This window comes from Nerophis ophidion, linkage group LG29 (assembly GCF_033978795.1).
Source record: "Nerophis ophidion isolate RoL-2023_Sa linkage group LG29, RoL_Noph_v1.0, whole genome shotgun sequence".
NCBI lineage: Eukaryota > Metazoa > Chordata > Actinopteri > Syngnathiformes > Syngnathidae > Nerophis > Nerophis ophidion.
Window position 1 is genome coordinate 4,596,391 of NC_084639.1, and position 13,784 is coordinate 4,610,174.

Below are 13,784 nucleotides of genomic sequence, written 5' to 3' on the forward strand. Positions count from 1 at the left end.
TGCAAAGGGGTTCTGGGTGTTAGTTATGTTGTGTTATGGTGCGGATGTTCTCCCGAAATGTGTTTGTCATTCTTGTTTGGTGTGGGTTCACAGTGTGGCGCATATTTGTAACAGTGTTGAATGAATTAATTAATGGTTTATTTTGAGCCATGCAAACAAAACAAGAGAATGACATAAAATACAAAAGAAATATATAAATATATTATTTTTACACCTGCAAACCTGAAAACATTACATCTGACTAATCTTTTGTAGATGTCAAGATTGGCTCAAAAGGGAGTGGGAAGAAGTAAACTTATTAGGTCCCACCCCTATACATATAAAATATATCCATCCATTTTCTACCGCTAATTCCCTTTTTGGGGTCGTGGGGGGCGCTGGCGCCTATCTCAGCTACAATATATATATACAATATATAATACAATAATATATATAATATAATTCAATTCAGTGGTTGCTACGTAGATGCTATATATTACCTATATATCCATCCATCCCATCCATTTTCTACCGCTTATTCCCTTTCGGGGTCGCGGGGGGTGCTGGCGCCTATCTCAGCTACAAATACATTTAAATTCACACACACTTACATACATACATATGTACACACACATATACACACACACATATATACAATTTATATATATTTATACACATATACATACATACAATGCATACATATACACACATAATCACATACATACACACATGCATATACCCAAAATACACACATATCCTTCATATATACACACACACACACACACACACCTATATAAATACTATATATATAATAGTATAATAATGTTAAAGTTGTTTATACGGCCACCCTCAGTGTGACCTTAACGGCTGTTGACCAAGTATGCATTGCATTCACTTATGTGTGTGAAAAGCCCTAGATGTTATGTGATTGGGCCGGCACGCAAAAGCAGTGCCTTTAAGGTTTTTTGGCGCTCTGTACTTCTCCTTACGTCCGTGTACCACTCCGTACAGCGGTGTTTTAAAAAGTAATATATCTTACTTTTAGAAACCGATACTGATAATTTCCGATGTTTCATTTTAAAACATTTATCGGCCGATAATATCGGCAGTCCGATATTATCGAACATCTATACCCTCTATTACACTATATATATATTCATACATTATATTACTTAAATTTATTTTCACATAAAAAAAACCCCCTAGTTTTTAAGGTATGGCAGCTTTTATTTTGCAAAGTAGTAGTACTAGTGACTTCCTTGTTCATTTATGAAATCCGGTTAATTTCTTCCGTTTTCACTTTATCGAACTTCGCATGCGAGGGACATCGAGGCCACATCGGGTTTTTTAAAAAGTCATAAATTTTACTTTTTGAAACCGATACCGATAAAGTCCTATATCACATTTTAAAGCATTTATCGGCTGATAATATCAGCTCTACTAATCAGAGGTGTATATGTCAATTTCTTTATGTTCTTTTTACGTGCTTGTCTCCCCAGTGGAAAACGAGAATCACTGTGACTTCGTCAAACTGCGAGAGATGCTGATCCGAGTGAACATGGAGGACCTGCGCGAGCAGACGCACACCAGCCACTACGAGCTGTACCGCCGCTGCAAGCTGGAGGAGATGGGCTTCAAGGACACGGACCCCGACAGCAAGCCCTTCAGGTAGCTTCTTATTTCAATGCGTCGGTCAACCATGATATTTAATTTCTAAGCGCCTTTCAGGAAACCAGAGAACACTTTACGATGTAGGGACAAAACAATTTACAAGCTGAAGATAAGACAACAAATGATTAAACCAAGATGTATGTATGTATGTAGATAGTGCATGGGTGTCTAAACTCCACCCCCTGAACCCTGAACTTTGTGGATATTATAACAAATGTCGAGGGAAAAGACACCCACTTAAATCAAATGCAATGCATGATGGGGAAAGTGCAAAACATGATTGGAGTCGAGCTTTCACAGTTTCATTATACAATTATATTATTTATTAATTACATATCATTTATATTAATGTAATGTGTGTGTGTAAATATATATATATTATTATGAAAATATATGAATGTGTGTATGTATATATATATATATATATATACATGTGTGTATGTGTGTATATATATGTCTATATATTTGTATATATATATACACATATATACATATGTGTATGCATATGTATGTATGTGTATATATATATATATATATATATATATATATATATATACATACATAGATATTTATATAAAGATATATGAATGTGTATATATATGCAAATGTGTGTGTATGTGTATATATACATGTATTAGGGTTGTATGGTATACCGGTACTAGTAAAATACCACGGTACTAATGATTAAAAAACGGCAGTATATTCAAAATACCAGTTCCTTTTTTTTTGTTTTTTTTTACTCAAAATACCAGTTCCTTTTTTTTTTTTTTTTTAAACGGGCATGACATCGTCACGTCGTGAAATTGCTAGTTTTATGAACAGAGGAGCATGTTCGGCAACACACAATCACAGAGTACTTACAAGCAAACACGGTGTGCAGACAGAAAACAGAGAACGGACTCATTTTGGCTTCAAAACAAACGATAAAGGTGAAGTTATAACACAGCGGCTAACGTCCATCTGCGGTCGATAGTGTTTAAAGCGACTTCTAAATCACTAATCCTCGTCTCCATGGCGACAAATAAAGTAAGTTTCTTACAAGTAGCATCCCTGCAGGACGAGGAATAGCTAAACATGCTTCACTGCACACTTTAGGAGGATACAATACCTCACCGGTGTCACCGCTAACAAAAGCTAGTGCTTCTCAGTGTAAACAAATGCTATGGGCGGATCTGCTCCTGTCATCCACTGTAATGATACCAAATACAAGAGCGTATCTAGTCGATTCTACAATGATTAGATTGATATTTTTTATTCTAACTAAATCTGTTTAAAATGTATATTATGTTGATAAACTCATGAAATATGTCCCTGGACACATAAGGACTTTGAATATGACCAATGTATAAACCTGTAACTACTAGGTATCGGATCGATACCTATATTTGTGGTATCATCCAAAACAAATGAAAAGTTTGTAGATGGAACATGTTAAAACGTAAAATAACTATATATTAATAGTAAATGAACAAGTAGATTAATAATTGATTTTCTAAAGCTTCTCCCTCATAATTTTGACAACATAATGGAATGATAAATGACAAAATATATTACCTCATATGTGTCAGCAGACAAATTAGGAGCATTTGATTTCTTACTTAATACTAAAAGACATGTTGTCTAGTATATTCACAATATTATTAAAGGCTAAAATTGTTCTTCGATTGCAGTAAAAAAAAAAAAAAGTTTAATGGACCGTGAGATTTTTTTGTTAAAATAAAACCAATAATGCCGTTTTTGGTGGTCCCCTTTATTTCGAAAAGTATCAAAATACATTTTGGTACCGGGACAACCCTAATATGTGTGTGTGTGTGTGTGTGTGTGTGTGTGTGTGTGTATACTGTGTATATATATATATATATGTGTGTGTGTGTGTGTATATATGTATATATATATATATATATATATATGTATATATATATATATATATGTATATATATATCTCCAAAGTTGTCATCCACCCGCCGTACACCCGAACCAACATTTAATCAGGACCGTACCCGCCCGCCAACCGCCCGCTGAAATACATCAGGGTTGTTATTCAGGAGTTGTCATGAATACAAAGGATTATGGGTATTTGTTGTGTTGCGTTTATGTTGTGTTACTGTGAGGACGTTCTCCCGAAATGTGTTTGTTGTTCTTAATTGGTGTGGCTTCACAGTGTGGCGCATATTACTAAGAGTGTTAAAATTGTTTATATCGCAACCATTAGTGTACTCTGTGTCACCCAGTATGCCTTGCAGTCGTGTGTGTGTTGCCGCAGCAGCCACACACAACACGATGCTGGACTAACAAGTAGATCGCACATGTTGTAGTAGGTGATAAAGGCAATGGCTTCATAGCACGCCCTAATACTTATTATCTGGGTGACTACCGGCATTCATTCAGGAGAACGATAGCGTCTCTTGTTGTCTTCTTCGCTTTATGACACGGGTCTTAATTGGCTCCTTGAATGGCAAAGGATATCGATCACAGAACCATGCATATCAGATAATTCCGGATGGTTCAACCGCCACCTGCCCGGATCTAATTAAAATCTATTTTTTCGTCATGTCAACCGCCCGACCCGCGGACTCCGCGGATGAGACAGCAAACCGCGCATCTCTGATAGCTGTTGAACATGCCCCTCTGCTCGTAAAACCAGCTATGTGTGTGTGTGTATATATGTGTGTATTTATTCATATGTATACCGTATTTCCTTGAATTGCCGCCGGGCATATAGTATGCACCTGCTTTGAATTACTGCCGGGTCAAACTTGCTTCGCAAAATAATTAGCGCATGCTAAGTATTACCGCCTGGTCAAACTCGTGACGTCACGAGTGACACTTCCCCTGTCATCATTTTCAAAATGGAGGAGGCTGATTTCAATACCGGTAATTTGAAATCACATAACGGGAAGAAGATTAAGAGCTATTCAGTAGGATTTAAGGTCCAAGCTATTGAATACCGGTGTGCTAAAAAGAACAGTAAGTAGCTATGTTTTATTAATATACCCTTGGAGCCGACGGTCCGACAGACAGGCAGGGCACGCTGGAGTTGGGGGCGTGGGAACTCCCTCGTCACGTGACGAGGGAGGGAGCACCGAGTTCCCAAAGAGTAAATAGAGCAAGAGCATACCAGTCACTTCCTGCTACCGGCATACAACTACAGCTGATTGGACTGTGGCGGTCACGTGACTAGGAAGCGTGCAAAGAGTAAATAGAAAGGCAAGAGCCTAATAGTCTCCACAAATGTATGTATGTATTTGACACATGCGTTACATAAAGGTAAGACCATAATAACGTTTTTTTTATTAAATGTGCTTTTCATGATGGTATCCTTACATCACACTCAAATTTTTACTGCATGCCTTTGGTAAGCACAGGAGTCAGAAGAGGCTTTAAATTATTAACGCATACTTACTTTTACCGCATGCCTTTGGTAAGCGCAGGGGTGAGAAGAGGGTTTAAATTAATTAGCGCCCTGGCGGCAATTCAAGAAAATACGGTATGTACAGTATATATGTGTGTGTGTGTGTGTGTATATACAGTGTATGTGTGTGCATATATATATGTATATGTACAGTATGTGTATATATGTGTGTATGTATATATGTATGTATGTATATATATATACATACATACATATATACATTGTAACACAACATATTTCCTCATCGAAAGTCCATCCATCCATCCATTTTCTACCGCTTATTCCCTTTGGGGTCACGGAGGGCGCTGGAGCCTATCTCAGCTACAATCGGGCGGAAGGCGCATACACCCTGGACAAGTCGCCACCTCATCACAGGGCCCCCAGGTGCATGTTTTTGGAAGTAGGAGGATGCCGTAGTCATGCACGCTAATAAAAGTGAGTGTCGGCAGTGAATGTGCTCCACTCACGAGTCACGACCGCAGCTACCGCTCTTCATCAACCGTCCTCGTAGCGATCCAGTAATCAACAGGCAAATATTAATCCTCTCAAAAAAAGTGAAAAGTCGACGTCACTCCATGGCGCCCTGTTTGCGTGCCATCAAAACACACCTTGCTGGAATGCACACCCACCTAATATGCTGATTGATTGTATTGATTTATATATATATCTTTTGATATGTCATGTAAAAGGTATGTGCTTTGCACATACTGTAAATGCCATACGTAAATATTATTTCCAGCTAAGTGTAATTGTAATGAAGTGATGGATCTGGATGTCAGTGGCATACAACCTCTTGCTCTCATAAAAATAGCCGTATGAAGTTGTGAATCGCCGCTCCTTTTCACAGTCTGCAGGAGACGTATGAGGCCAAGAGGAACGAGTTCATGGGTGAGCTGCAGAAGAAGGAAGAAGAAATGCGGCAAATGTTCGTCCAAAGAGTCAAAGAGAAGGAGGGAGAGCTGAAAGAAGCCGAGAAAGAGGTTTGTGTCTTTGTCGTTCGACCCCATCTTGGAACTGAATGTAGCACTAATGCAGAGTGGTCAGCATCTCAATTTACCTCTGCATGCACTTTAAAATGTTGCTAATAAGCAAGTAATGTGAACCCTATGCGTGTTACACTTTTCGTACGTACATTTGTTCACAATAAACCCATCAGCAGTAATACCGCTGACTGAGAAATTTGCTCCTCTACCGCCATTACAACATTGGTTCTGTTCCTGCTATGTTAATGTAATATACTTTGCAATAAGAGATTGCTGTACTTTCACATGCACTCCAAATCCTAACTTTCCTTAAGTTATTGTCTGCTTTCAATTAACACTCATTCCTCTTTAATTAGAGCGATCAAAATCTATATTTTCTGTGTGTATTTAGTAGGGGTGTAACGGTACACAAAAATTTCGGTTCGGTACGTACCTCGGTTTAGAGGTCACGGTTCGGTTCATTTTCGGTACACTAAGAAAACAACAAAATATATATTTTTGGAGTATTTATTTACCAAATTTGTAAACAATGGCTTGATCCTTTTAACATTGGGAACACTATAATAATTTTCCCCTCGTTAATCCACATTAAACTGTCTCAAGTTGTTGCTTTGACTAAATAAAATGACACAACTTTTCTTCTACATATAAAAAGTGCAACATTAAACAGTTTCGAGTCAACTCATCATGCTCAATTTATTACAGCATTGGGGAAGCCTGTAGTTGATTTTTATTATATAAACGTTATGTTTTTATCAACATGTGATAGCATGGACCCTGCCATTCAAAACTAGGCTGATACATTACTAATGATTCATGTAACTATTGTTGAAAATTCATACCTGACCACCATGGAGTTTATGTAGGCTTTATGATGCACTTAAATTATTTTATACACTATCAGAGACAGAAACTCTTCATTTAATATTATGTCCTTTTTTGCTGCTTCAACACACGCACACACACGCGCGCGCACACACACACGCACCGCAAAATGAGTTAACGTTTCGCTAAAAGCTAACTAGCCTTCACCTAAAGCCAGGACTGCGAGTGAGCTGAGCTGCGGTTTGTTTCTAGAAGGTCAACATCATAGTGATGTTTAGAAAGTAGTTGACTTGGAATATAATTTGGGGAGAGTGAGTTGCTCCCCTGCTAATGACCTATCTGCTCGACATCGACACTGAAGCCCTGACGACATGCGCTCTGAATACGAATTGCTGATTGGCTTTGTATGTAACCAATCAGATGGTTGTGTGGGCGGCACAATGCAGGGTGCTGTGTACAGACACAGAGGCAGAACGGAGCGGAGCAGCTTGTTAAGACTTTAGTATAGGCAGCTACTTCATATGTACGTGTTGAACTCGTTCGGTATTCCTCCGAACCGAAACCTCCGTACGGTTCCATACAAATACACGTACCGTTACACCCCTAGTATTTATGTGTGTATATGTTTGTATATATATATATATATATATATATATATATATATATATATATATATGTGTGTGTGTGTGTGTGTGTGTGTGTGTGTGTGTATGTATGTGTATATGTATATATATATATATATGTACGTGTGTATATACATATGTATGTGTATATAGATATATATATGTGTGTACATATATGTATGTATATACTGTATATATATATGTGTGTGTGTATATATACATATGTGTATGTGTATATATATGTATGTATGTATATATATATGTATGTATAAATGTATGTATATGTGTATGTATGTACGTATGCATATATATGTGTATGTATGTATGTATGTACTGTATGTATGTATATGCATGTATGTATATATATATATGTATGTATGTATATATATATGTATGTATGTATGTATGTATATATATATGTATGTATGTATATATATGTATATATGTGTGTATGTATATATGTGTATGTATGTATATATGTATGGATGGATGGATGTATATATACACATATATATACATCCATCCATCCATTTTCTACCGCTTATTCCCTTTTGGGGTCGCGGGGGGCGCTGGCGCCTATCTCAGCTACAATCGGGCGGAAGGCGGGGTACACCCTGGACAAGTCGCCACCTCATCGCAGGGCCAACACAGATAGACAGACAACATTCACTCTCACATTCACACACTAGGGCCAATTTAGTGTTGCCAATCAACCTATACATATATGTATATATTTGTATATATGTATGTATATGTGTATATATATTTGTGTGTGTGTGTGTGTATTTGTATATACTGTATATGTATATGTGTATATATATGTATATATATTTGTGTGAGTGTATATATAAATATATGTATGTATACTTGTGTATGTACTATATGTGTATGTATATATACATATATATGTGTGTATGTATATATATATATATGTATGTATATGTATGTGTATATATATGTATGTGTGTGTATGCGTATATATATATATATGTGTGTGTGTGTGTGTGTGTGTGTGTGTGTGTGTTTATGTATGTATGTATATGTGTGTCAGTTTGTCATAAATGTCGTCTCCACACAGCTGCACGAGAAATTTGACCGCCTGAAGAAGCTCCACCAAGACGAAAAAAAGAAACTGGAGGACAAGAAGAAGTCCCTGGATGATGAGCTCAACACGTTCAAACAGAAAAAGACAGCGGCCGAGCTCTTGCTGAATCAGGCCCAGCAGGCGGGGGGCTCCACCACGCTCAAGAGGGACAAAGAGAAAAAGAAGTGAGTATCACTTTTTTAATGTGTGACATTTTTCTTGTTCCAGTATATCCAGAGACCTGTATTGAGAGTTGAGGTTAGCTTTTGCTTGCATGCCTTTTCTTTATGTGCACGACAACAGAAAGGGGCCTTTCCACTCCGCAAAAAGCATTGAATTGTCCCAAAGTGTCCACACTACCGAAGTACAGTATATACAGTGACGGCTCCGTTTTTGTAGGGTCTGCTTTTCATAGGATTCGTTTTTTTGCCACAAGTCTGCCCTGTTTTTTTTGTTTATCGTCTCTGTAGTCCTACAGCCAAACACAGCATGAAAGAAAACTCGTCTGTCCGCCCGCATATCAATCTGTGGCAAAACAAAACAAAAAATCCTACGCATTGGTGACTCAGTCAGTTTCTTTATTGGCTGTGTCCTTTGTCACCGATTCTGTTCATAACTTTTATGGACAGAATTTCTAGGCGCAGTCAAGGCGTTGAGGGGTTCCGGTTTGGTAACCGCAGGATTAGGTCTTTGCTTTTTGCAGATGATGTGGTCCTGATGGCTTCATCTGACCGGGGTCTTCAGCTCTCGCTGGATCGGTTCGCAGCCGAGTGTGAAGCGACCGGAATGAGAATCAGCACCTCCAAGTCCGAGTCCATGGTTCTCGCCCGGAAAAGGGTGGAGTGCCATCTCCGGGTTGGGGAGGAGACCCTGCCCCAAGTGGAGGAGTTCAAGTACCTAGGAGTCTTGTTCACGAGTGAGGGAAGAGTGGATCGTGAGATCAACAGGCGGATCGGTGCGGCGTCTTCAGTAATGCGGACGTTGTACCGGTCCGTTGTGGTGAAGAAGGAGCTGAGCCGGAAGGCAAAGCTCTCAATTTACCGGTCGATCTACGTTCCCATCCTCACCTATGGTCATGAGCTTTGGGTCATGACCGAAAGGATAAGATCACGGGTACAAGCGGCCGAAATGAGTTTCCTCCGCCGTGTGGCGGGGCTCTCCCTTAGAGATAGGGTGAGAAGCTCTGCCATCCGGGAGGAACTCAAAGTAAAGCCGCTGCTCCTTCACATCGAGAGGAGCCAGATGAGGTGGTTCGGGCATCTGGTCAGGATGCCACCCGAACGCCTCCCTAGGGAGGTGTTTAGGGCACGTCCAACCGGTAGGAGGCCACGGGGAAGACCCAGGACACGTTGGGAAGACTATGTCTCCCGGCTGGCCTGGGAACGCCTCGGGATCCCCCGGGAAGAGCTAGACGAAGTGGCTGGGGAGAGGGAAGTCTGGGTTTCCCTGCTTAGGCTGTTGCCCCCGCGACCCGACCTCGGATAAGCGGAAGATGATGGATGGATGGATAAAGATGGTGAGAAACATTAATTCCTAGCAAGGTATAAGGCTGGCGTCTGCGCGGCTCTCCTCTCCTTTCTATGTCCACATTGCAGTCTTTACCGACAAGTCCTCAAAAAAGTTATCCATTTCATTGGTTATTTATATGTAGTTTGCATTGTAAAACTACAATTCTCTATAAAACGTGTTTTGTGTCAAAAAATTTCCAAAGTCTGGAATTGATTATTGTATTTTCCGGACTATAGAGCACACTGGGATATAAGCCGCACCCACTACTGCCACCACATTTCGGAAGAAAGACATATTTTTCCATATATTAGCCCCATCGGACTATAAACCGCAATTATTTACAATGTGAAATTAGTTATTTACACAGAAATATTGTGTAACTGTTTGTTTACATACCTTTCCAAATAGCGTCTGTAACATGGCAGTAAAACGGCTGATCAAACAAAACCGAAGTCATCGTCATGGACCCGCTAGCTCTCCAATCAGCTAAACAGACTCTGTAATTCCATGCTAACGTTTTGGTGATTTACTGAGAAAAAAAAATCGCATTTTAAGTTATTAATACTAACACAGACACTTGTAAATGTGTTAGCATCCTAGCTAATGCTAACGACATTGGCTTCATTACATTACGATAGTACTTACAAATATGCATTAAAACACTCCTACAGACATTACACGGTTTCACAAGTAAGAATTGTTTTAATTAAGCTGTGAAACTTACTACGTTGCTTAGAGTGATAAACGAACAATCCTTTTGAGCAACACGCTATGGACGCTTATTTCCGCTTTACGGCATCGAAACAAAAATTACATTTTCAACCCGCTATACCTGCAGTGAGCAAATATGTCCATATGAAGGCGTCATAGCAAAAACAATAACACAGTATTTCTGTTCTCTGCCTGTTGCACACAAAACATTATGAGCATTAGCTGTGGAAAAAAATCATAAATCAGCCGCTCCGTTTCATAAACCCATCCATCCATCCATCCATTTTTCTACCGCTTATTCCCTTTGGGGTCGTGGGGGGCGCTGGTGCCTATCTCAGCTACAATCAGGCGGAAGGCGGGGTACACCCTAGACAAGTCGCCACCTCATCGCACGTTTGATAAACCGCACGGTTCAAAATATAGGAAAAAAGTAACCACTTCCACAAGGAAGAGGGGGGCAGAGTAGAAAAGAAAAGAAACGGCAAATCAACTGTTTTTTCAAATTGTCTCAGTAAGATTTATCGAAATAGGAAAATAGCAATTAAAACTTATTATTAGCAATATTTACTATTTTTGTGAAGTTAATAAACTTGCGATGCTCAAAAGTAGTTTTTTCCTGCCTAAAAACAAGTTTTTAGGTCTCCCTGAAAATTTACAATTCAGGGGATTGTGACTTGTATTAAGTTCCTTTAGATGTTTTGACTAAAAATAAGAAATATATACTTGGTGAGATTGGGAGTTTTTACAGTGTGTGAGTTATCCGGGAGAGTTGATACCAATTTCCCTGACCCAGACTCACACGAAGAATTTGTAGACTCCATGCTTTTCCAAGTTTGCATCCGTTTTGTCGTAGGTCGACATGTCTGGGAACGCGGCCGACGGATAATCCTTAATCTAAAATCTTTTTTGATAATATAGAGCAGGGGTCACCAACCTTTTTGAAAGCAAGAGCTACTTCTTGGGTACTGATTAATGCGAAGGGCGACCAGTTTGATACACACTTAAATACATTGCCACAAATAGCCAATTTGCTCAATTTACCTTTAATAAATAAATCTCTATATATATATATTTAAAAAAAAAAAAAAAGGGTATTTCTGTTCGTCATTCCGTCGTACGTTTTTTTTCCTTTTATGGAAGTTTTTTTGTAGAGAATAAATGATGAAAAGACAGTTAATTGAACGGTTTAAAAGAGGAGAAAACTCGAAACAAATGAACATTTTATTTTGAAACATAATTTATCTTCAATTTCGACTCTTTAAAAGTCAAAATTCAACCGAAAAATATGAAGAGAAAAACTAGCTAATTCGAATCTTTTTGAAAAAATTAAAAAAATTATTTATGGAACATCATTAGTAATTTTTCCTGATTAAGACTCGTTTTAGAATGTTGATGACATGTTTTAAATAGGTTAAAATCCAATCTGCACTTTGTTAGAATATATAACAAATTGGACCAAGCTATATTTCTAACAAAGACAAATTATTTCTTCTAGATTTTCCAGAACAAAAATATTAAAAGAAATTCAAAACACTTTGAAATAAGATTTAAATTTGATTCTACAGATTTTCTAGAGTTGCCAGAATAATTCTTTTGAATTTTAATCATAATAAGTTTGAAGAAATATTTCACAAATATTCTTTGTCGAAAAAACAGAAGCTAAAATTAAGAATTAAGTTAAAATGTATTTATTATTCTTTACAATAAAAAAAAATCAATTTACTTGAAAATTGATTTAAATTGTCAGGAAAGAAGAGGAAGGAATTTAAAAGGTAAAAAGGTATATGTGTTTAAAAATCCTAATATCATTTTTAAGGTTGTATTTTTTCCTTAATATTGTCTTTCTGAAAGTTATAAGAAGCAAAGTAAAAAAGAAATGAATTTATTTAAACAAGTGAAGACCAAGTCTTTCAAATATTTTCTTGGATTTTCAAATTCTATTTGAGTTTTGTCTCTCTTAGAATTAAAAATGTCGAGCAAGGCGAGACCAACTTGCTAGTAAATAAATAGAATTTAAAAAAATAGAGGCAGCTCACTGGTGAGTGCTGCTATTTGAGCTATTTTTAGAACAGGCCAGCGGGCGACTCATCTGGGCCTTACGTTGGTGACTCCTGACGTAGAGGGATTGATTCATTGTATATTTTGATTTTTTTTGCTCGTATCTGCTTTTAATGGTAAGATCCACGCCCTTTGCCTACTCAGACAGTTGGCACTCTGTTTGCTGCGCAGTAGTCATGTTGGTTAGGTTGGCCCATCACTTAATTTACTTCCGTTCAAGAGTGCTGCCTGTCTTGTGATGCCATTTTTGCATGTATCGCCTACTCGACATTGCATTCATCTCATTTTCCAGTTAACTGCTCCAACGCTTGCTGCATGCCGCACCTTGCTCTGGTATAACCTGATCAGTCATGTATAACAATAATCTAATCATTGACAAAACATCCTTCCAGTATCCATGAGTTCAGGGCTCTCAGTCAAATCCTAGCGCTGACAATCAGTGCGTTTCCGTCCACTAAATTAGTCAGAATTCTCAAATAATTAGGTTCTAAATTACCCTCCTACAGCATCATGGAAACCCGTTTTTTGAAAAGTCGGAGTGACACACCTGGATTTTGCGACTGTAAGCCACATATTTCGAGGGGGGTGTGCGGCAGGAGAGGACCCTTAGTGTCACGCATGCACTAGTCTCAAGGCGTAGGAAACAACCCGGAAGCAGATACCACCATACTTACCAACCTTGAGACCTCCGAATGTTATACAGGGTTGTATGTCGAAGAGGTTCATTTAGCCTACTGACATGTATTTATAAATGGTTGATTTATATAGTTTATATAAATCAACCATTTGCTATACAGGGTTTCCCGCAGCACTTTGTTGCTAAGGCGGCCGCCTTAACAACAAAGAGCCACCGCCTTAAAATAAAGTCTTAGAAAGAAAAAAAAAAAAAAAAAAAATTTTTTTTTATTTTTTTTTGTGTCCTGTAAATT

The 13,784-nt window shown here is 38.2% G+C and overlaps 1 protein-coding gene across 4 annotated transcripts in view; it reads left to right on the forward strand.

Annotated features, from left to right (window-relative positions):
- The window catches only part of septin6 (septin 6), a 79,491-nt gene that overhangs the window by 54,109 nt on the left and 11,598 nt on the right, over positions 1-13,784 (forward strand). For all 4 annotated transcript variants that reach the window (XM_061891807.1, XM_061891806.1, XM_061891804.1 and 1 more), the window contains exons 7-9: positions 1,479-1,647; positions 5,910-6,042; positions 8,572-8,762. In XM_061891807.1, the coding sequence (XP_061747791.1) occupies positions 1,479-1,647; positions 5,910-6,042; positions 8,572-8,762 (493 nt within the window). The remainder of the gene's footprint in view (positions 1-1,478; positions 1,648-5,909; positions 6,043-8,571; positions 8,763-13,784) is intronic.